This window comes from Siphateles boraxobius, unplaced genomic scaffold, assembly GCF_051911475.1.
Source record: "Siphateles boraxobius isolate OS27281-9 unplaced genomic scaffold, OSU_SipBor_1 77, whole genome shotgun sequence".
Classification (NCBI taxonomy): domain Eukaryota; kingdom Metazoa; phylum Chordata; class Actinopteri; order Cypriniformes; family Leuciscidae; genus Siphateles; species Siphateles boraxobius.
The window spans coordinates 13059904-13086158 of NW_027509205.1; the positions used below are offsets into that span (position 1 = coordinate 13059904).

Here is a 26255-nt window from a genome sequence, read left to right on the forward strand (position 1 = left end):
AGGACAGAGGAACAGCTTGTTTGGAGTACAGGTCGTTCGATGGATATATGGGAGGATAGCAATCCCACTCTTATGTATAACACTATATGCTAGGTCTCATGCAGGACAAATTTAAAGTTAACAAAAGTAAAAAATATAAAGTTAGCAGCAAATAATAGAGTGAACTAATTGATTTCCGTCCAGTGTGGGAGAACAAGTCACATGATCCAAAAATTTGAAATATCACCAGCCCAGCTCATCATTTCGGTTTCGCTCCAAATACACCTCTCAATTCTTCTCTCAATTGTCTTTTCCATTAAGAGACTCCTGTAGATATTTTTTCCTTAATCCTATCAACTAATGTGAAACTGCTGATCCATGACTGTCTTGAAGGTTATCTCATGTGTGATTCACACCCAAGGGTATCTATTATTTACATGGTAGTCCACCCTGTGAGGGAGGTTCACACGAACAGCCAAAATTTCCAGTCTATCAGTGAGCATCCACATCAGATAACATGCCTGAGTGACTCAGGGAAGACACGGAGCTCAAATTCACATCCCCTCGCTATATAACAGATTATCATTCTTAACAGCTGAGAAGGGATATTTGCGGTTTAAATCAGAGGTTTGCTGCCGTAGTGCCTGGGGGAGCTGTTTTTCGAGACTGTTGTTTGTCAACAAACAAGCAAATGCCTTTGAAAGCTATGTTTCAAGCAACAACATTTGTAACAGGAAACCCTAAGGACAATTTCTCTCTGAAGTGCAGCACTTGTATGTAAGTGGAGAGAAATTTCAAACAATAATGCAGGACTTATTTCCCGACATAATATCCTGTGGTTCGACAGCCCACCATACATAACCGTGCGTTCTTTCATATAACCTAAAAAACATTCACTTGTTGCATTAGCGTATTTTACCTTCCTCTAATTACTGAGACATTAAGCTTATTTGAAGGATTAATAACAACGTACGCTTCACTGGAGTCAGAGGCCAGCTATTAAAAAGCACTAATATTTACAGAGAGACTCAGAGACCACGCGGTAAATGTGTTGATAAGCACCTCCGACAATAACACCTCTCTCCATCCACCCAATCAAACATCAGTTCACACATCATTTGTGCCTATGTGTTGCACAGACTAATCTACAGGCTCTGCCAGACCCTTTGGCCTTGACGGGAATGTGTGAAAAAAGTGCAGCAATTACGCCGGCTTTTAGCAGCACCGGGTCTATTTAATAGGAGTGTGTGATGGTGCCATTTACAGAGGTATGGAGTTCTGCCTCTTCTGTGAGCTAGTTTTCATCAACACAGTATTGGCAGCTTGGCTCAGTCATTCAAGAAGTCACCCTGTCAAACAGGCAGCGGGAAAACATGATGTGTTAACAGATTGTGAAGAAATCATGGTCCTCTTGGCTCGTTTCACTGTGAAGTCCCGGTACACAATTACACAGGTCAACAAATTGAAGGTCTTTATAGAATAATTATTCATGATTGTCAATTAAATAACAGTACTGGTCACTGAAATAAGAAATTACTGTGAACAAAAAAAGGTAATTTCCCGACAACACTCCCTCTATCAACCCTATTTTCTTGTCTGCTCTCTACAGTCCTATAAAACAAAGGCAAAAAGCCCCATTATTAAAACAAATTACATTATATCTCTGTAAATAAAATTGTTTAATATATATGTTGCTTCTAATTTAAAAAAAAAAACATTTGAGTACAGAAGGATATGAGTACAGAAGGATCCAGAACAGACCTCAAATTGGGCGTTAGATGCTTTTGAATGTGCTACATGAGGAGATGGACAAACAATAAATTTAATTAATTAATTAACCACTAAACACCACAGGCAGATATCTAAACAGTACTTAAGAAACATTATGCATTACAATGCTCTTTTGTGCATGCTCATATTTCTCCTGCAGATTTCCAGGTGTTCCTTTGGAGTTTGGAGATAGCTGGCTTTGAGCATAATATCAGAACAGTTCTATCTTTCATCTCAGGGAGCATAGTTTAGTTGAGGGGAATTTTGGCTCAAGGTTTAGCACAGACCTTGGCACGTCCTAGCCGTGTATTTCTTATTCAAGCCCACTCAATCCTCTCATGTCGGGTATTTGGTATCTACTACATCAATCTCCTGTTAATTCCCCACTGCATATATCTTGCTTGAAGAAGTATTGGCTGCTACCGTCCTGCCCAAGAAGTGATAATGAAAGAGATGAACAGGAATAAGGGACATAACACTCGTAAAGAGCATCTCTGAATTTTGGGCTTACGTCTGCTCCCAAGCAAGTACTGATTTAAAGTAGGTGCTGGCATTGAGGGAAAACACTGGGGATTTCTTTTCTAAGTATGTCAAGTGCATCTCACCTTCCATAAACTTTCACATGTCTCATGTGAAGGCCACAGGCTCTTGTTTATTATTATACATACTCTAACAATAAATCAACACCTGTCAAAAATAAAAAGAGAACAGAATCATCACGGTATTTTTTACATTTAATTACTCTAATTTAAAAAACAGAAGGGAGCCTTCAGGTGCTAGTTTTAACTCTAGGACAGCCAGAACAAAAAAATCTATAGTTTGCTGCAGTAAATGAAAGCAATTTCTTCTGCCGACTATGGATACTCTGATCTCTTGTGTTGATTCAAGAAGTTATAACTCCAGGGCCCACATCCACAGACAACAGCACAGGAAGAGCAGAATTTACAGAGGTAAACACAAAGGCAGCAATGTTTGTTTCCTCTCCAGATGAGATCTATGATTAGAGAAGGGCTTCTGTTATTCATGCCACATATGCAACTTCAATCCATCAGAATCAGACAAAACTCATGGCTAGCTTTGATGAGAGGAACTCTGGGAATGAAGAGGAACAAAGAGAAAGTAAGGCCTGAACTGAAAAACTAAATTATTTAACCTCAGAGACAAACTGATAAATTGCTGCACCGCAGGTCAATATATTACAAGGACCTGTTGACCACACCGGTGTTAGGATTTATAATGCGCTGGGCAAGATAAAGGCCATTGATTGCCTCTCGCAAGGTCACACACAGGCGGTTTTCATCTCCCAGTGTCTCTATCTGTGACAATTTTCTGGATATGTTTGAGAAATTTCTGCAATTTGGTTAATCAAATTCACAAACTGCTGGAGCTGCAAACAGAGGGAGGAATATTTCCAGCCACTTGACAGGAAAATAAACTTGCAGCACAAACTGGTTCTGGGGCAGAAAATGGTCTGATTTTACATTATTCATGCAAGTCAGAGAAAACGTAACAAGCAATCAGCGGGACAAATGAAACACTGACCCTTATGCAAGAAGTGCAGATACAGAGTGAATCAAGGATCTACAAATTACAGCCTTCTGTGATCTGAGATGCATACTGTTTATCAAATATAGTATTTATTACTCTCCATTCACATTTTTGGAAAGCTGATCATTACTACAATTTCAGAGAATACAAACTAGAGTAGTGACAGACATAAAAATCCACATGCACGCTAGAGATCAAAGATGTATGATCAAGAATCTTTGTCTGTGAATGCTTAAACTAACCAAAATACAGCTCACCGAAAAATGAAAATTTCATCATTGACTTCCTTTCAAATTGTTCAAAACGTACATGTTTCTAAATTTTGAAGAGTGTACTGGCCACTCTTTTTCATATGATTAAAATGAGGGTCCAGGCTGTGGAGGTTTTAAGAATTTTACGTCACTCTAGACTAGAGCAACATTCATCATAATTCTGAAAAATGTGCTGGCTTCGGCAGCAGATCACACTATAAATAAACGTGTAATCACTTACTTTAATGTCCTCCGTGTTTACTTCGGTATGATAGCGTGCTGCGTAATGTCTTTCTATCATTCTTTAGCGCATGAGGGTCAATCCAAGACCATGATCTGTTCGCACTGGAATCTGATATTGGGCACATTTAAAACAACAATGTGAACAGCTATACAAAAAAAATCGGATCTGAGTAATTGATCGGAATTGAGCACAAAGGCTCGCAGTGTGAACGTAGCCTAAATGTCATGTCTGACTTTGATTCACGTAATCGATCATAATGAAATTATAACACTAACAGAATTAAATTTCTATCTGTTCACCATACAAAATTATTGTATTCTGATATTCTATTGTATTCTGATTGCAAGTGTAGTGTACAGGTAGTATGGACGAAGAAAATCATAGAGGATTAAAATGACATGAGGGTGAATAAATGATGATTGCTTTATAACAGTCCCTTTAGGGTCTTGTAGTACATCTAATTTTGTCACAAACCATGTTTTATGGAAATAATTATTTTCAGTATTTAGCCAAAAAATTAGCAACACCAAGGTACACAACAAGGCAACCAATTCAAAAGATCTATCCCTTACAGTCTCACTTTCATTTGTGTTAAATTAAATATGGTGTCTATCTTGAATAATGTTTGTGGTCTCTTTTGTTTCAAATTCAGAATGTGAGTGGACCCAAAAAGCCACAGAAATAAAAGAGAGTGAAAGAATGGATTAATGGTTTATCAACCACATCTAATGAAGATTTGTGTGTGGATGCCGCCGCGCTTTAGCTGATTCATCTCTCAAGACAACACCAAAGGAGAGGGAGAGAGATTTACAGCCCTCATCACATTTGTAATTAAAGAGTGTTTTTTCGATGTTTGGTGAGAAAGCTCTTCTAGGCGGGCAAAATCTGAACTCTAAAAAATGAGCAATCTTTATCGTAACTGTGTGCTGTACAAATTAAAATGTGACAAAAGTGTGAACAGAAAAAGCCATTCACTTCAGCATATAACTAGGCTAATATAACAGTGTCACAGCTTCTGAAGTTGGTTACATAATTTAGATTCAGCGATAAGGTCAAACGGGGTAAAGTGAGACTCAACAGCATCACACTGTCTGTTGCCAATCTTATATGGACTCTACTAAAATGTTAATCACAGTATGTCAAAATTAACTTTAATACACACATCTCCATCGTAAACAGCAGTGTGAGCCCTCATAAATGAATGGCCACTAATTATGTTTCTTCACAAATTTGAAACATCTAATTACTGTAAGAGAAGCTGTAAATGAAACAATAGCATTTCAGAGGCTGATAGCAGCACAGAGGAACGCTGGACAGGCTTGATAAGTAAAAAATCAATTTACAATTATTAACAGTATGGCTCAGTCATTTATTTTAGGAAAAACACTGTGAGCTCATTATGTAAGCTACATGCTCATGCATACAAAAACACAAAATACTTAATCCCACAGCATAGCATAAGGCACAAGTAAATGACTAAAAACGTTGGTTTCAACACATAAAATATATGTGAATATTTACTTGCAAACAGAGAGGAGCTGGGTTTTGCATGCTAGCATGCTTTTTGAATGTATGCATATCTATGTATCTTCAGCACAGTGGTCTCAGAGAGGGAGACACATCGAGTGGACTACTAACTAGCTCCTTTCATTTTTTAAAAATTGCCAAGGCTCTCTGAGAGCTCGCTAATTATGTAAACATGACTTAGAGAAATGTTCAGCAGCGGAGAGAGCAGAGAGCTATCGCAGCCCTGCATTACCTCATCAACAGATATTTCAAAAGAGGAAAGCTCGGCGGAATTTCAATGGAACCTCAAGGTTTTGCTAAAGGACAGGCTGCAAGGAGAAAATGGGTTAGGAGAGGGCACATTTTAATGAACTACCCGAACACACCCCGTCGACACCTCAACCTTTCTGGCTTTGGCGGCAGAGCATGTGATCGTGAATCTTGCTAGTGTCCCTGAGACCCAGCAACGCCAGCTTACCAAACCTATTCTACAATCTGCCGTGCAGTCTTTATTTTCTCGGACAGACAAGAGACAGGACAGAAATTAAATTTTTTAGCCTTTCTCTCTGAGATACACATCTACCACATGGCCCGAGGTGGAAGTGAAATACCGACAGGAATCCAAGGCCTCAATCTCACAGCTAAGCGTTTACAAATCAGAGCTATTTCCTGGTTGAGTGGGTCACTTTTGGATTCATTTAAATGTGAAGAAGGTCCTGTGTTCAGGACTGCAAAACAAAAAAAATGTAAACGCACTGCAATTGTGTACCTCTGGCTAAAGGGGCTGTGTGTTTTCAGTTCATTCAAACGCAAGGAGCATTCATAGTCTAATTAGATTTCATCAAGAAAATCTGTGTGTAAGGTGATTAAGAAGCATGGAGGTATGCTTCCCCATCTGAATAATTACTTCATTCATCAAAACAGGTTCTCAGGTTTAAAAAAACTGGAATAAACCAAAAGGAACACTGGTGATTTTAGCTGGTGATTTAATGTCCTTCATTAGCTCTTATGATTAAGATATATTAAAGGGATAGTTCATCCAAATATGAAAATTGCCAACATTTACTCGTCATTATGTTGTTCCAAACTTGAAATTGTACAAATTTCTTTCTTCTGAGTAACACAATAGGATAAATTAATAATGGACTGGTTGCTCTTTTCCATGTAATTATAATGAATGGGACTTGAGGTTTCAAGCTTCAAAAAGGACACAAATGCAGCATAAAAATATCATCTTGTGGCCCATATGATTCTAAGTTTTTTTAACCATATGAAAGATTTGATTAAATGGCCTGCCTCTGCCATCCAGCACCCCAAATAATCCCCCCTCCTAGGTCTCCCGTATTTTGGTACCGAAATGTTGACAGGTATGGAACCAATACCAGTAAAATTTCACAGTTATAGGTAACAAATTTTTGTTTTATTTATAGTATTATATTTTAATAGTTATATTTTAATTTAAAAATATCAATAAATGAATTTAGTGAATTATGAATTATATTAATTGTAATAAATGTATTGTTTACTTCTAATTATTAAGTAAACATTGTATTAAAATGATCAAATGAAAAGTTAGTAATAAAATGAAAAACAAAGAAACACATTACAGATAACAAAACAAGTGGCAGGTCTATTGCACTCACACTGCAAGACTTAAAGCAAAGGTCTATTTTGACATATGTTAAATGTTGCAATGTCAGATTCAGTACTGCAAACTTTTCACTCCCGAAAATGTGCAGTGTGTAGTTAACAGCATGAAAATTAAACATTTTATTCAAATTATGAATGGGTTAAATACAGAAAACAAGCAAAGTTATATACAGAAACTGAGCATGCAATTGGGTATAGTGCAATACAGAAGCTATTGACTACAGTATGAGTTAACGGGAAATGTGCAATTGTCGGGAGGGGTGTGATGCAGGTGTTCTTCTGTTTTCTGTGAATGTGAGGAAAGTAGTGGGGGGTATTGAGTGTGGTTGTGGGATGTTAAATGAAGTACTGAATGGGATAATTTAAGAGTATGTTCTGTGTTGTTGTGTGTTATGCGTAATGTGACGCCATAGTTCATTCGAATGCCCAAGACAATTTCTCCGACAGGAGACAATAAAGGCTTTTCTTATCTTATCTTATTTAAAAAATATTGTTTATAAAATGTTGTATGTAAAATGTATAATGTTGGCTATAACGAAATTATTCACGAACATGCAGTGCTTACGCTGAACAAACTCTGGCATATTGAGCGGATTATGACTAACTTAAACACCTCTAATTGGCCATTGTTGTTCACACACTCAACAAACAAGTCTTTGATTGGCTACAATGCTCAACACTACAAAAGCATGTTGTAAATAGAAACCTTTGACACTTCACAGAGCACTCACACAAAACCATACAGGGAAGTTTAAAAGCAGCCGCTTATCATAAGAGTCTCAACTGGTACTTATGACAGTACTAGTTATAAGTTTGAAACCGTCTGAGGACGAATAAAAATTTATTTGATAATTTTTTTTTTTTTTAGGTAACATATCCCTTTAAATTTATCAAATCCATTGTGTATTGGCTTCAGAACACATGGAATAGTGCACCACATTTAAGATACTTTTGTGGTACTTTTTAGTCATGACAGTCTAAATCCTTTTTTAATTATATTTAAAAAAAGTGGTCCGGATATTCTTCAGAAAAAAAATCACCTTTTGTGCTCTACAAAAGAAAAAAAGCCATGAGTTTGCAACAAACTGTGGAGGACTAAAATTAACTTTGAGAAATGACTTTCATTTTTGAGTGAACTGTACCTTTAAGTGTGCAAAGATTCCCTCCTGAGTATGTGAAGATGTCTGGCACCTTCGTTCATCTGCAATCAGACTACAATTAGAGAAGGTACAGACTGTGAGAGTAAGTAGCAATCACTATACCCTTTCATCCCATATAGCATGAGTAGCAACCGGTGGTATTAACGATTATGGCCATGTCAGCCTATTTAGCCTGGCATTTAGGGTAAACGTACCTATTAAGCTCAAGTACCCATTAAGCACACTTCCAAATTTCAGATCAGATTATAATAAGAAAAAAATAATGTTTTATCCTACTTGATGTCTTAACCAATTGATGTGTTTGTTACTACATACCTCCTGTAATTTCAAGCAAATCAGACCATTGCATACTGAGATATGGGTATCTATGTGTTCACACTGTCTGGTGGCCATTTTGAAAGCTGTCTAAAAACTTTCACCAAAAGGGGAGCCCCTTAAAAGTGCATTTTTTAAATGTTTAAGCCTTTATTTTTGGTTAGTATAACTACTTGCTGCAAAATCAAGAGATTAATGTTTAGAACTTTGCATATTATAACCTGTGACATGGATCTGGGAAATAATTACGATAGATCCAAAAGATAGTTTTAGCAACATAACGCAGATGCTACAGAACATAGTTACCTTACTAGCTGTATAAGATTGTGTGCTACACTAATATATTACTTCACAGGCATTAATGGCTTGTACTTTTAAATCCAAAATATTATAAATGTACAGTTTATTGATGGTCTGTGATTTTACACTGCTTTAATTTTAATAATATTTCATATTATTATCAGGTGAGCTTAAAGGGTGCACTACAATGAAAATCACAGAGCTTCAGTGTGACATCAATTAGAAAAAGTATAATTTCACAGATATTGTAAATAAGAGTTGTTCATATTAAGATATGTATTAAAGTGATACATGACCTAGGTTATTTATTTAGCAAAATATTTTCCTTTAAATTTTACGTAATATTTATTAATTCAAAATTGTTGCTGCTCCAATTAAGCTCAGTGTGTGCTCCCTTTAAGCTCATCCACATTGAACGTCTATGTAAATACCTTATAAACAGACTTGATGGTTGTCACTTTAAATTAATCTTTATAAGATAATTAATAACTTATTTTTTTCACAGCCTTGAGATGACAAAATCTAGACAGAATTATAGTTTATTCTAATATAATGACTTCCGAGCTCTTACACATACACACGGGAGCGTTTGAAAGCAGGCGTCTATCAGAGGATCAGTTTATCAGTGGATATATTAGGGATCCTCTGATAGACGCCTGCTTTCAAACACTGATAAGAAAAGCACGCGGTGAAGACATGTTTTTGAAGTGTTGATCATTGTAGCCAATCACAGACATAGTTATATTGAGCTTGTGAACGCATTGGCCAATCAGAGGTGTTTAAAGGAGTTCACTTTAAAATGAAAATTACCCCATGATTTACTCACCCTCAAGCCATAGGTGTATATGACTTTCTTCTTTCAGAAGAATACAATCGGAGTTATATTAAAAAACACCCTGACACTTCCGAGCTTTAAAGTGGCAGTGAATTGCAACCATCAGTTTGAACCTCAAAAAAGTGCATCCATCCATCGTAAAAGTGCATTTATCATGATAAAAGTGCATCCATCCATCATAAAAGTGCATCTATCCATCATAAAAGTGCTCCACACTGCTCCGGGGGGGTTAATACAGGCCTTCTGAAGCAAAGCCATGAGTTTGTGTAACAAAAATATTCATATTTCAAACTTTATGAAGTAAAGTAACTAGCTTACGCCAGTTAATTTAATTACCACCAGTTGCGTAAGTTGCGCTTTAGACGCAAGTGGAGTACCAGATCTGATCTTTTAGAATCTGTGCTTGATTTTAGAGTTCTGTTGCTTCTGTGATTGACTCTCTACCTTCAAATAATTTTTTTTTCAATTATTCTTTAAAAAGGTTGCTTAAAATAAACATAAAACATGTTGTGAGCTTATTGGGAACAGGGGTGTGCTTAAAGGGTACAAAATGTACCCATTAAGCACAGCCAGACTTTTTATATTTAATGATGTACATCTTAATTGAAATACTTTTGTCATTTAAAATAAAATGAAATATTATAGTGTGAGAGATTAATATTTTATTTTAAAATAACTTCTTGTACTAAAACCAATATCTTGTGCACTAAAAAATGTCTCAATGTAGATTTTGGTGAGCTTAATAGGTACGTTTACCCCTGACATATGGATCTAAGGTGGACACTGGCCAACATCTAGCAGAGTAGGACAAAAACTCAAGTGCCGACCTTCATGAAGGACACCTGTCACAGGGCTTCAACACTCTGACCAATGTGGCAGAAGTAACATTTAAGAGCATAAAAACGATGAAGAGCGACCTTTCATATTGTGATTTAATGGATTGCTGGAAGCCGTAAAGGTCAGGCAGTGTCATCTATTGTGGTCCACAGAGTAACATGAAGTCTAATAATATATGAATCCATAGATCAAAGGCTTCCATACCCCAATAATCTAAGTACCTTGCTGAAGAGCAAAGAATTTCTGCAGACATAAGCTGCTAAGTTGTAATGTGAAGATTCTGAAAGATCTTGAGAGTTTTGCGAGAGAAAATGTATTAGGAGATCCCATTCCTGAAGTGTAAAATGATTCTCCATTCTCATACCCCTTACAGTAGGAGAAATATATTTGTTTTGCAATCCACCTACATTAATACAAAACGGGAATAATTTGATCTGACAAATATCATGTTACCTTGACAAAACCCCTGCAGACTATGACATCACTACAACGTTAAACTTAGACTTTAATGACAGTCCAGTTAGCAGCGAGTCCAGGGAGTCCCGCTGTGCTGCCAAGGCTCAGGCTCTTGGTCGGCAAACCCTGTGTAAAGCTTCACACTTATACAATGAATGCTTGCGACCTCTTGTCACGACTCTAGTAGAGGGATTTTGTCTACAGGGGAGAAGTGTATTTGTCAGCGCAAAGTGCCGCTTTGAATTTGTAAAAATGATTGCCTGCGACGACACAAAAAGGATAGATAAATGCAAATGCATATATCATGGTTCAAAACAAATGAGTGCAATGGAGAAGAGAATATCAGGATAGTGATGGGCTGACGCAAGTGTGAGCAGAGAGGGGGCAGAAAAAGGAGAGGGAAAGAGGGCGAGAAACACAAGAAGGCCTGCTGTGTCCAGGGATGTCCGTTAGATGGAGCTGCGGATGGGCAGGAATCCAAACGCAGAGAGTCCCAGCCTGCTGGCTCTTCGTTCTCAAGGACCTTTAAAGATCAAAGCCCAGCACATAACAAGAAAGGGAAAAAGAGGAGGGATCCTGTGAAGCAGAAGAGCTCACGTGCCCTTCCAGTGATTAAGCTAGAACTTCCCTCCCACAGATCTGAACGAAAAGCACCAGAATGGTGGAGTCTATCGAAATCTCTGTGAATCACCTCTGCAGTTGGCACCTCATCTCTCCATACTGTTGGAGCATGGTTCCTCTCATAGTAACGCTTCTAGTGTGGTTGTGAAGGGCTTCCTGGGAAACAGCTAAATAAGGACAGGACCTGATGGGATGGGCGGATAGGAACTGTGTTTGTCCAAGATGAAATACAAAATAAAGCACGTCACCAAACCTGATGGACATAAAAACTAGGACACTAAGAAAGCGGAGTTAGCTTGATACTATGACTGCCCCCGACTCGCAGGTGTATATTAATTGAATTACTTAAATATATATTGAGGAGAATACTAAACCATAACAGGTGTTTAATATAGTCGTAATATAGTCTATTCTGTGCTCAAGGAAGTTGAAGTTGACAATGCTGCCTCATCTCTCCACAGTATAGTGAACGCGCCTATACATATAAAAAGCACCTTTCCTACGGATTGATTAGCCTACATAAGCAGAGACTATTTCTTTTTTATTTGAATTGGTTAATTTAAAAGTAGACATTTCAAGTTTTCTATAAATATATTTCTCATGTCTCATATCATGTCCCTCCTGAGGCAAGTAGCCTATAAGCTGAGTTTCAAGACGGCAGAAAGTGCAACCTGTTTGTTTTCTTTATTTTACAAAGGCACAACGTTTTCTTGTTATTGTGATTTTACACATAAAAGTTTACACAAATAAAAACCCTAACAGTTCCGAATGATCTTATCTTATCTGTATAACCAAAAATAAAGGAGTATTTTAAGTTGTTTCGGATGTTATCAGGAAAAAATGCAAGTGATCGTGCCGGCGCCTCAGTGTCATGCGGTAAGCATGCCGATACTTTAGCTTCCACACTTGATGAACACCTGTATATGCGCCTAGTCATAGCGCAAATATATCTAGGTTAACGTTAGAGCGAGCAGTCATGTAAAGTTGCTACTTGCATGTTTCAAATAATAAGCCATATTTAAGGTCGATGGATGATAGGCGAACATATGAATTTCCTTCCCAACATACTGTAAATTACCACAAGGACCCGATTGTAACAATCTGTCCTCATGGACTGCGTGACTTCACCACAAGGATTTTTTGTGTGTTTGTTGTTTTTCCTAACCAACAAATACAATTTTGGTCGACTAAGCCTCGTCTAGTCATCTAACATTTAGTCGACTGTTAGGGGGCAGCCCCACTTGATACACTGCAGCTCCATGAGGTCAAGAAAAAAAAAAACAGTCTATGTCCTTCACACAAGCTCACATGAGCATCAAAAGGAAAAATAAGCACTTCTGCTTTAACCTTTAAACTCTGAGAAGTAAATAAATGCAACCAAATAACATCATACATTGAATTTTAAACAATACATCATTAGGCCCTCCCAGTGATACTGTATTTATAAATGAAGGGCGGTTTTATGTGTACACCCATCTTCCAGGCAGCTTTTTGCCGTGTTGTGTAGTCTTCCCTGTGAGAGGAAACCACTAGCTTCAATAATTAATCCTGTACAAGATCCATCAATCACTGCATCTCTGAGAGTCAGGGAGACAGATACCAATCCTATTTATTTCAAGTGGGGGTGAGCGGCAGGGGTATGGATTACCGGGGTATGAGCGTGAGGCTGGCAGACTCCATGAAATGGAATAATACATCAGGCTTCAGTGTGTGCACCTCAGTTCCCCTTGCCATTTGATCCAGAGAGCTGAGAACACAATGGCATTTACTTTCAAACTCTTGTAAATATTAGCTGCACAACAATGCACTGAAACAAGCATGCAGATAAGCGCATTATAACAGCATTCTTTTTCCTTTACAAAGTCCTTTACCATGCAAAAAGCCAGGCCAGGCAGCTCAAAACTAAAGGTAGAAATCTATTTCTCCACCCCTGAATAACTTTGCACCTCACTGAACACATAAGGGAGAGAGAAGAAAGATGGAAGATGATAACAATGAGAGGGGAGGAGAGGAGAAAAGAGAAAAGAAAGCAGAAGGTGGGGTGGAGTGCAATAAAAAAATGAAAGCGCAAGCTGGGTTCAATTTAGAAGTTCCCATAGGAGGTGAAGTGACCTGTATGTGCACCAATAGAGGTCAGGCAATTTTGAGCAGGGACCCCTGTCATCAGAGTGTACTGGAGACCCCTGCCTCAGAGCCAGGAGAAAACTGCAAAGTCCTTGTAGCATTCAAGACCCCAGAATGACCCACAGGAAGGTTCTCATTACAGACAAAGGCAGCTCGGCCCAGGCTACACAACTCCCCTCCTACTGCATTGCAACACGGTCAGATATAAACACTGATGTATATGGTAGCCATAAAAAAAGAATAAATCACCTTTTGAAAGTAAAGACACTTCAAATAAAATTGAATCAATCACATTAGTACACCAGTAGGTGGCGACAAGAGACTGTTAAAAAATTATTTGTTATTGAATCATTCATTCAAGAGATTCATCCAGTAATTAAACAAGTTTTTTATGAGTGAGTCACTGAATCATTCATTCAAACTGACTTTTTAAATAGACTTAAGCAATTAACATTTTCAGTAAATTACATGTTGTTTAGTTTTGTTAGTTACATTTTGTCTAGTTGTCTATTTAGAAACGAGGGAGAATCGTGAACTTTACTTAAACAAAAAAAATCATGATTCTCAATTTAACCCAGAATTGTGCATATCTAAATGATTCACACCAACAATAAAACTCTGTTTTTTGGAATTATCTGATTTTAGTAATGAAAACTGTCTTCACACATTACACAAACAATATAACCATTAGTATGATTATGTGGGAGAATTTATCAACAGTCTCATTCAAGAGGAAAGTAGTTTTCAAAATCATAATGGTCTAAATGAAATACTGGCAGCAATCCTAACATTATAAAATATTCAACAGGATTAAGAGAAAAAAATTAATATCTATCCATATCAATCAACAAATACCAGGAAATTCTTTTGGTGTGCAAATGAAAGGCAGCTAGTTATGCAAATAGAGCACCCCAGAAGAAGGAGGAGGCATTTGAACGTTAATCTCCAATCCAACATTTGAGAAGACATCAGCAGCTCAACCCGAGAAGCCCATGAGCACTGCATTTCAAATTCAAGTCATGCTTTAGACACCTGTTCATAAAAATGTTAAAGCATTTCTCTCACCGAAAACAAACAAGCAAACATGACCTTTAATTTCCACTGATTGCCCCAGAGATGCTAATGAACTTCTCGGTAAACACTTGCAATTCATACGGGGTAATTTTAATTAGTCACAGTTGAGAGGAACGTCCCATTTACAACATCAAAAGAAGACAAAAATTCAGTCACAGGTAGACTAGGGTTCGATTGGGCTTCCAAAATCATCAAACTGCGGTAATCTGCCAAACGAGTATTTAAAAGTTAAATACGTATCTCTGTGACGAGAACTGTTCAAACATCTTAACGGTTGTAATCCATAAAGGAAGACTTTAATCCAGGAAAATGCGCTCAGGCTTGTCTGGGTGGGGGATAGGGAGGCCCTCAGGAATACAGAAGGCACTGAAAGGAGTAGGTGGAGAAGAAGTGGAGGTTACCAGTCTAAAGAACAAGCAGTCTGGGCTCTGAAAGGCACAGACAGGCCAATACATCAGCAAGCTAGCCATCTAGTTCTGGAACAGATCTCTGCCAAGATAGATTTTAGTCAGACACTTTGGCATCCATAATAAGAGCACTATGAAGCAGCCACTACTTGCATAAAGAAAATATTTACTTTCTGCAAGAAAAACAAGAAGAGCAAGAGGAAAAAATGAGTGTGTGAATTTGATGACACTGGAAGCCAATATGACTGCCACATAAAAGATGCAGCACCCTCCTCATTGTGCTACTGAAAAATGTGTTATTCTGTGATAGTTCTAACTACAAACAAATAACTGTCTACTTGGAACCCCACATGCATGTGAGCTTAGAAATATACTTTAATTATAGGAATGCACAATATTTATGAACAGTATCAGCGATTTAATTCTGCTATATACTGAAAATTTAGACTGCCGAATCATAATACTGACCGCTCGTTCCCACCAATTCAAGAGAAGTCGTCTATAATACCTGTGCCAATAGCACAGCGTTTATCTCAATCTCAACAGTTACAAGCCTTTTGCTAGCAACTATCCTAAGCAAACAGGGAAAAAAACACTACTTTTGAATGGTCACCAATAGTGGCTAAGGAGTTACTTTCTAACTGATGTCTCTTATGTTTCCAAAGATTATAAAAACCACATTCCAGAGGCCACAATTCTATTATTATGTTTTCTCATTTAAACAGTCTAAACCTTTTTCTTTCACCCATCTAAAAAAGAAATCTTTATCCATTTTCATACTGTACATTACAATGTCTAAATTCCTTTGTACCATTTAAAATTTGTGATTTTATTTATAATATCGGCCATTTATTTGCAATCGGCCATGACATGAAATAATTATTAGCTTCTTGGCCAGAATTTCAATATCAGTGCAAAGCCCAATTAATTATATATCAGCAGACACGGCAATTTCACTAAAACAAGCTTGTAGCAAGTAACTGAACCACGGTATTACAAATTACTACTACAAACGAGTAACACAAAGGTTATGCAGAGGTTTCCCTTAGTGCATATGCAGCTCTTTTTTATTTGTTCAGTCTTTGCTCACAAAACAGTCATTATATTTTCAAAGGTACAGCAGAGTTATGTGGATATAATTGAAGCCGAAACTGTCATTGAATAGATTGGACGCAGATTCCACAGGAGGGACGGCAAGTGGGGGGTCGGGAAAGATTCAGATGGGAGACAAAGATAAAAGGAAGGACGTTCCCTTTATTGTTGGACCCCAACAGAGGATTGAGAAGAGAGGCTAAACTAATCAAAAGTGGGTAATGTAAAGTGTGAGGCTGACTCTTTAAAAGTGAAATAACCTATATTGCTACTTTTCTTAAAGAAGAGGTGGGGAAACAGGTCAGACAGTCACGTAACAAAAATATAAACACACAGCTCTACAAAAGCAAACAAAATCAATATTCACATCACAAACACAAGACGATACTCCCTATTCTAAAAGAGGAATGCTGAGACTAATGTGTCTAACAAGCATTTTGTGTGAATTTAACCTCTCCATTGTAATCTTCAGGACAATTGTGCATCGAGAGGCTTTCGATGCATTGTAATCAAAAACAGAAGATTGCTCTGATCAGTATTTAATCTGTAAATGGCTTTCTCCAGCAGGTGCATTGACTCTCACAAGGGGTATCATATTGTCTCTGATTTGGTGGGGGAAATGCAGTCATATCTGGCCTAGTGAGCCAAACCTCTCCTTTTTTTCAGCCTCTCCACATCCTGCGTAATCAGAACCCTCTCCCTGGACGTTGCCGCCGGACGTGACTGTAACCGGAAGATTCTGTTCTCTCTGCCCACGACTCTCCCTGGGCTGCTCCAGTACCATGTTCGTCCACAATGGCACCACACTAGGAGCAGAGGCATACGGCACACGGGCACCGTGCCACAGCAGTGCCGGGCAGAGAGGATTAGTCCTGATGACAGGGCATTAAATGTGTAGAAGTCCTTAGAGCGACTGAGCTGATGCGCTCTCATCCCACAGTTGGGCTTCGGTTCAGAGCTGAGAGAAGGTTCACAGGTCTTTAGTGGCAGCCACTCATTAGAGGCTGAGAGTCACACTAGCTTAGCTCCTCTTTCCTGCCTGTCTCCCTCTCCCAGAGGGTCCCTTCCAGAGACAGAAACTTTTTCTGTCTTCTGATAGTACTCCTGACACTTTTCACATGCTAGATGCCCTTTTTTGATGAGAAACCATCTTAAAGGTTTGACAAGTCATCATCCTTTTTTTGAACCCCACTGGTTCTCAAGCCAGCTAAACATAGATGCCATTTCAACATGAGAAGGACTATGTCAAGCAGAACGAAGCGTGTACTTCTAAATTTAGGTGAGATATACACTCTGATAGAGGTCATTCTGATAGAGTCAAACTATAAACTATAATCAAACTATGGAGTTTGGAAATCAAGGGTTACAGTCCTCCCTATATTGTGTCCTTGCTGAAAGACTAGAAACCATGTATTAAAAGAAAGATAAAACCTAGTGAAAAGAACCTGAGAACAAAGTTTCTCAGGAATTGTCTCAAAAGCCACTATACTGTTCCCATTGAAAATAACAATGATACTCCCCACATGTGGATCAATTTATGTCAGATTATGTCAGAAAAGCCAAACATCAGATACTAGATCTCTCTGTACAGGATCTAACCTGAACAAACCTGTTTCCTTGATTTCTTTTCCTGGAAGCCATTGTCAGATCTCATAGAACCCCTTTCTAATTAGTTTTCATGTCTTCCTCAAAATCTGTTATCTGCCTTTATTGTTAAACCTGTTCTCTTTGTTATTAAGACTGTGGTGCTGTAGTTGCTCCAGTTAAATAAATTGCCATTCCTTGACCCATATTGTCTTCAAATCTCACTCTGACAGTTTAAAAGCAGAGCAATGCCTTTGTGCACATCACCTCTTTTAAACCACCTACATGCTGCTTACCTCCTCCTCTTGCCATCTCCCTCTTTTTGAGTAGATTGGTTTATCTAACTTTCCAGCAAATGTTTGAAATTATTCTAGCTAACGTTCTCTCTATGAATGCACAAACAGAAAAGTTGACAGATATAAATATGGCCTAAAGCACTAAACATCCAGTAGAGGAGAGATGGGCTCCCACATATGACCGCTGCACTCCATCTAGCCTGACTTGTCTGGACAGCATTAGAAGTTACGCTGTCATCTGAATTTGACTGCACTTCAAAATGAAGAATTGCATGTTACATGAGGGAAACTCAAACAACAATAGACTTTGTGAGAGTAAAAACAAAGCACATAACATAATGTGAGCTGACAAAATTGGGGAGTTAATCCTGAATATTTCATGCCCACATAAACTTAAAATGAACCCTCATATTTATCAAGTCATTATTTTGAGCAAAAAAAAAAAAAAAAGAGCAGCAGGAGGGATTTAGAGGAAATATAGGAGGTGTCACTTTCAGTAAGAGTCACACAATCAGCAGCAATGAGACTGCTTAATACCTCTCAGTCTGCCATCAGTGACTCACTCTAGCCTCAGTGTCTGCCTGGCACACATGACACACAAATGCCCTTGCTTTTTGGTAAAGGTTGTCCCATACATTCTTGTCTTCATTAAGGATCATACATTCCTTTTTACTCATTCAACATTTACAATATCATTTAGCATTATCATGAATAGGTGTTTCTTCAACGGTGGCCCCTTTTAACACAGTGAACTCTTAAAAAAACCTTTGTCCTATTAGTTTTGTGCACGAACAATGTCCAACTACAACAATGACAACTATGTCTAGCCTATTTGCATGGATCACCCAAGGTGAAGATTATCCAACCTTTTAAAATGTAATATTTATAGATTTTCATAAATTGAAAGTCTGTGACAAGGATAAAACACTCAAATCTATACATAACAGGAATTTACAAAGTAGCGAAATATGAAAATCTTAGTTAAAAAAGTTTCAAAGTAGCCTTCATACAAAAAAAAGAAAGAATAAATATCAAACACTGGGACATAAAAGAGCCTGTAGTTGAAGAAACACTATAATATTATTACAATAATTTGCTTTAGAAATATGTGTTATACATAGAAGACAAAGTCAATAAAAAGTGGGTAATGTTATTATATTTCATTATCTCAAATTTGTATTGGGTTTAGATTTTGCATTTTCCAAGCATTTTTATGCAGATTGAGAAATATAGAATCAAGGTTTGTTATTTTATAACTGAATTTACTTTTATTTAGTAAGTATAATGGGATTAAAAAATGAAAGAGCACAGTGTTATTGTGAAGAGAGATACAAGTGAGGCAAGTAAAAACTTCTTCATAGGCTATATGTGAACATCAATCCTATTATGAGTGCCACTTGTACAAATGAACACAACTTACATTTTTTGTTTCCTTTAAAAAAAGAATTGGGGGAAAAACATAAAATAACTTCCTGAAATATTACAGAGTTTCTGATTTCTTTCTGTAAACCTTTCTTTCACTTCACACACTAGGATGAATATGACATCATTCCACATGAGTGCTGACATTTTTTAATCAATTCCAAAAAACACATTCATTAATTTTGACTGCAAGCGCAACACCGCAGGTCAAACGCGTTAAACCATCAGCTTCAATTAGGAAGGCAGCCGCTGATCTGAAGCAATATTCTTGTTCACTTGTATCAATCTAAACCAGACCAAAAATATGTACAAACACATAGCATGCCTGATATAAACTGACAGCCTTTGAATGACAAGTGCACATACATAGTTCAAAATCTCAATTTTTACTGCTCTGAGCATTGCATCATATTACATGGAAATAAAGCTAAACAATCAACCATATCCCACAATGCCGTATTTGCACTTCAAAGACAAACAATTCAACAAAACAAAACTGAATCTCTGGTTACCAGAACCGCAGAGGGAAAACATTCAGAGCTAAATCTGACAAGACACAAACATTCAACGGCTGGTGCTTTCAACGTCTATTTCAGCATTGTCATTCAGATCCATACCTCTCTACCTTCAAAAAAGCCACTTGTCACTCTATAAAGAATAAGAAGAGGGATAAAGCAGTGTATTCAATTCATAAATATCCCTTTAAGAGGGTCGCGTCAGTGATTTGTCACTGGGGACTTTTGGCAGAGCTGAAATTGATGTAAAGGTGACATGTGAGTTATGTATGTGGCTGTGGCAGGCGTTTTGATATTACTGAGCAACGCAGGCAGGCTCACTAACCCACCAGAGCGCTCCTCATCCCTCTCTCTACCTGCATGCCAGCATGAGAGGATGTCATTAATTTGAGGTGGAGAATCTTAAAAAAAAATAAAGAAAACCCCCAAAAACTCTAGACATGCACACACAAGGTTTCTTTGCCTCCTGTTCTCTGATGCCTGTCACTTGCTGTGTGAAACCCATGCGTGCTTCAATGGGATCAATTGTAATAAAACTGCATCGCCTTCACTGAGCTATGAGTTTATGAATCTCCTTAGAGAAACTCAGTCATTCAAAATCCCTCTAGCTTACGGCAGTGAAACAATGTTTAGTTTCAATCTCCCCGCAGCCTTCACACACAGGGAGTCCCGCCACACAAAAGACTGAACACGAACAACAAATAAAATGTGAAAATCAAGCAAGTCACCGTCTCATTTCCATTAAATGATAAAATAGCTGCACTGAAAATAAATGAGCTAATTTAAAATGGCTGGCCTATAGGTCAAGGACAGCTGGAGCAAACAGTCTCTGATTTTTCCACCCGAATACAAATAAAAACATTTTACATTTTCATTTTCAATACCGAAATCTAAGAGGCTTGTTATCTTTTCTTATTTGTTTGATACATTGTGTCTGAAATGCCTTCAGGCTGTGATAAACGTACTTAAAACACATTCTTATGTAGATTATTAGGTATATGGCTTTGTTAGATAGCGAGGCTTCTATGCAGTGGCACAGTGGGGTCTGAAATAGCATGTCAGCATCTACTGAAAGTCAATAAACAACTGAACCAAGCTTGATTGTAATCCTAAAATATTGTTCACTTCCTCCATGAATTGTTAATATACAATCACACAGTGCTCTGCCCCTGGGAAAATTTTAAAGGAGTCCTGAAAATGTTACGATTGTCGAGACTACGCTTTCCACAACTACAGATTGAGTCGAGCTCAGAGGAAGTCCTGAGATGAAAAGAAGGTCTAAGGAAATTCAATGTTCATGTTCTACTCTGAATTATAATGTCTATTGGCAGTTTTTCTCGACACACCAGTTAAAACATAAATAAATAAATAATCACATCTTGTCTATAATTCCAGGGAATTAAAACATCTGTGAATAAATGTGATGCCGGAACAGATGGGCAAAAATGATATACATTTGAGTTTTAACTTACAAACTGCAGGGTAATTCACTACCAAAAAAGCAACAGAATATGAGCTAAAATATTGAAGGCCAAAACATAAATGTTTTATGAGTTGATCATAAACTATTTCAAATTTATATTTGCATCAATGTAGAAATTAGATCTTTGTATTAATACAGAAAGCTTTATGAACCTGCTGTTTCCTACAACACTAAATCTATGTCCGCCTAGTGAAAATCTTTTGCAAGCACAGCACGGAAAATAGGCAACTTCCTCCTGCCACAAAAATAAGGCAATCACGCAGTTGCTGTTAATATCTGAACTGACTGCAGAATCCCAAGAGAGGTTTCTATTAACACATTGTGTCCGTTTCACTGCTTAAAATAAACGAGGTTTTATCTCTATGAAGTCAGCAGGAGTTAAAAAAAGACAACAGCAGATGGCGGAGAGAGGTGACCTTACCTCATTGGTGTTCCACCTGTGTCTCTCCTTTGGCAATGTGGAGCATTTTGGTAGACATTCAAGCAGCTTTTTGGGCAGGTATATTTTCAAATGTCCATGTTCATCTGCAAAACAAAAATACAAGCATGCCATAAAGATTAGAAATAGGAGACAGTAAAAGCATTTCAATACCATTATTTCAATAATAAATTTAATTAATCATTAATATGATTGCATTAATACATCTTGGGTACTATATAGGGCTCAGTGCACTTATACAATAATAAGTATATACAATTTAATATTAGGTTATCCTTTGCAGTTCTTCTACATTCTTCATACAGAGCATATAACAAGGATCATTAATTAATGGGCGCCAATTATTTTGACTGCAAAGAGCGACTAATGAGCAACTTGCAGAATGAAGGTAAAAATGTTAGATGAATGAAAATGTGAATTAATGGGCCAAGCGTACTATGAGAGAAAAAAAAGAAATAGTGACATATTGTAATGAAAATGATCAGATTTCAGGTGTTTCAGTAGTGGAAGTCCACTCTCAAGGGTTTAAGGGAACTGATGTTAAGCTTTATTGAGACTTTAAGTACCCAATAAAGTACACAGCCACCCTGATCCTGGCTGTTCAAAAGAACAGTAAAAAGCACAAATGCTGGCTAAAGATAAAAGAAAAAGGGAATACAATTTGTTCAGGGGCAATTAAGGCAGGGCTATATATCAGGCTTTCTTCCATTCGTATCTTGTCTGTCTCTCGTTCCCATTCTAAGGGCTTGGCAGGCCAGTCAAATCACTGCCATTTAACTTTCATTGTCAAATGAAAGTTCACTTTCAGAGTGGAATTTCTAAATTACAATGAAATTGTCTACAACTGTAAATTGAGTCCACTTATAATCACCTTATACGACCAACTGCTGTGCCTGTCACCTGCACCCAAATGACATCCTCATTCTATTCCCCTAAAACCCCCGCAGGATAGCAGGAGTATGGATGAAAGGGGAAAAAAAGGCTTGGCCAGGCACCTGCTAGCAGAAATTATTTCCTGAATGAAGTGAGTATATGCAATGTATGAAATTATATATATATAATTTCATACATGTTTATATTATATTAATTTTTTATGAATATAATAAAACAAGAATTTACACAAAGCCTCAAATTCATGTTCATGTACTTTGTGAGCTCAACCTACATTTCAACACCAGCACAATGATGGAATATCTAATCCATAACAAACGTCCTAACAGCGAGTCAAAAATGTGACATAATATGCCTGAGTCACTGTCAAAAACACCCCCGCCATTTTCCTAAGGCTGTAATTGTGACAAACAATCATCTATCATTTGCGAATGCGATGCTATACCAAATCCTGTAAATGTTGTTATGAGCATGCATGCAAATCAGTTCGATTTCCTCTGTCTAAGCCAATGCGCTTACACGTCACCATGTGTTCCGCTGCCGCACGCGTCACTGACGACAAATCAAGACACATATGCTGCATCCAATTACCCATCTCCAGGTCTGACGGTTTATGTTACACTGTCGGACGGTTATGCCAAATTTAAATAACCCTGGTGTGAAGGCCTCTTTCTCCACATCAGCAAGAAAGATATTTGCTTCTCTTAAATGACAGTGGTATCATCTAAACTGGTGCAGTTGTGAATCTTTCATTCTTCCCCAGTTGTCAGACAATCAACTTTGATATTGCAGACATCTGTTTATGTCAAAGAATAGGATTTTGGCATCTGTTTGGACTAAGAAATATGGCCTTAAATGACATAATCCTGTTACAGATCTCTAGTTTTCCTTCTCTTTTCTTCCACACCCAATTTTTTCAATGAATAAAAGTACAAAAATATCACTTATCATTGTCTGCAAACTTGCAAAGCCAAATCAGATTTGCTTTACTTGCTATAATTTGTGTTATAATGGTAGGGTTTTGTGATTAGAAGGGGTTAAATTTGAGGATTATCCCTTAGCTGAGTTAGGGATAACATGTCTTCCAGTCATTACTGCAAAAAGTAAACTCTGACAGGGTTAGCAACACCCTTACACTATGTGGAGGTCTCTTGTATCACCCTGAATTAGTGTTGTCACAAGTCACAATACTGGAATTTCTAACTTCGATACGATACCGGTAAATATTTGGGTAAAAATTATTTTTATCAAATGTAAAATAACCCTGGATTGTATTTCATTTTTACAAATTAAATCTTTACAATTAGAGTTACAAAAGTTATTAAGTCAAGAGCAGTGAGTGATTTTCTCTTTTCCTTTTTTCTTTGATTAACATGATAGACAGCAGCAGGTATATTAGGTAGCTGTCACTTTAAGCCTAAAAGTGAAAGGGCAAGACCATAAACAGACAACAGAAAATTAATGTATTGCTTTTTTCCATTCTATTGGGATACAAATAATACAATTTCATGATTTTTCTAAAAACATGACTTTTATTTTTGATTTACATTTTTGTATCGGCCACAAAACGTCACCCCTTTGGGGGTATAAATTAACTGAAAAAAAGAATCCTTGTTTGGCAATGTGTGTTACAACATTTTACCCAAATTGTTAAAACCATTTATTCTCTCATAACTTAAACTAAACATTCTTTGTAAAATTCTGTTGAACAATAAGTATAATGACTATTTATGAATTAATTAGCCTACTGTATAATATTTAATTTCTAGGACCTATAAATTATCAATGACCAAAACTTTACTGAAAACCCTCCTGTACACAATCTACTTCGGGTTCATAGTATGAACTATCAATCAGAGGATAAAAGCCGTTGTCTTTTTTGCTCAGAAATATTTTATGTTTTTTATAAAGTAAATGTAAGATATAAGCAACTTCACTTTACTGGATTATTCATACACCATTTTTATTTTGTTAAAAATTAAAAATTCTTTTGACATTTTTTTATATTAATGTAAATGTTAAATATTACACAACAGGCTTTTGGGGAACATTTATTTTTATCCATCTCTCAATTATCAATGATTTGCAATGAATTGCATATATGAGCCAAAAAAATCACACACACACATTTATCAGGCTTTTATGGCTCATATATACAATTCATTGCAAATCAATGATAATTAAGAGATGGAAAAATATTTCCCAAAAGCCTGTTGTGTCATATTTGACATTTACATTAATATGTAAAAATCTAAAAAGAATATCATACATTATTTGCGGTTCATGCTGTGGTTTATCAGTTGCACGTGTTTTTTAGCGCGAAAGATAACTCACGCGCGTCTGACAACACGTGAATACTGAATTGAGCTCTTTTACGTCTTGCGCTTGAACTGACAATTTCACGCAAAAATTAAGTCTGAATCCCTGTCTTGGTGAGTATCCTAGTAAACATAGTTGATTATGTCTTAAGTGAACATAAACAACAGTTGATAAAGACAACACATATGTACAATATTAGTATACTGGTTACCTGAAAAACCTGAAAAGCAGTTTAATTCATTTACATCTATTGTTTTTTATATTGTGTTTATTTGTTCTTATTTTAACATAGACCGATTACTTGTCTTTAATAGTGTATGAAATTTATATTTTATATTTATATTACATTTATGTAGAATTTTTTCATCTGCATTGTTCTGTATGGCGAGTGAAATAAAAAATTTACTAGCCAATGGCGACTCGAGCTTCAGTGTGTCCGTAGAGGGTTGTAAGTTGGAAAAATATAGACATTTTCTATAGACACACAATATATTTAAATAAATACAAGCATCCTCAAAATTTTTGTAGAACAGTGGGTTTCAATTTAGAGGCACTGACTTTTAGTTGTCCTTCCTGTATAGCTATGCCACCTTTGAAAATGTCTTACAGTGACTGTGCTCAACAAAGCCTTATACTTTATTCAAGGAATGTGATTCTCAAGTGTGCACTTCTTATTACCTGGACCCTTTTCAATTTGTCTGAGAACCCCACGAAAGCTTGGACTTCTGTTTGTGAATATAAAACAAAGAGCCGTGTCTCAAGCACAAGCCGACCAGAAATCAAAGATGTACATTTCAAATGGCAAACCCCCATGTCCCCAGTGCTTCTTAAAGGCAAAGTCACCCTGTCCGTTCTATAATACCTCTATTTTTAATTTTCTCAGATGTTTGGATGTCTAAAGTTATAAAAGACAATATCGGAGAAGATGGACTTAAAGGATGACTCTGAAATCTTTAAAGAATGAGAAAAGGTGGAGAACAGCTCACTGAGAAGAGTGTAATCCCAGCCTAGAGCAAGGTCCTAACAAAAGGTTTACAGCTACCTGATAATGCCATGAAACAACAGTGTGACTCTCTGTGCTCTTTCGTTTGGTGCATGGAGATAATTCTGGAACTCTGGAGTATGTGCTGAATGTAG

At 37.1% G+C, this 26255-nt stretch overlaps 1 protein-coding gene across 10 annotated transcripts in view; it reads right to left on the bottom strand.

Annotated features, from left to right (window-relative positions):
* The window catches only part of camta1a (calmodulin binding transcription activator 1a), a 502209-nt gene that overhangs the window by 432577 nt on the left and 43377 nt on the right, over positions 1-26255 (bottom strand). For 9 of the 10 annotated variants that reach the window (XR_013198264.1, XR_013198260.1, XR_013198259.1 and 6 more), the window contains one exon: positions 21891-21994. Coding sequence is in view for 3 of the 10 variants with exons in the window: in XM_077218051.1 (XP_077074166.1) it covers positions 21891-21994 (104 nt within the window). In the remaining 7 variants the exon portion in view is untranslated. Of the gene's footprint in view, positions 1-21890; positions 21995-22779; positions 22907-26255 lie in introns of those variants that run through there. The other variant, XM_077218053.1, reaches the window with a different exon arrangement.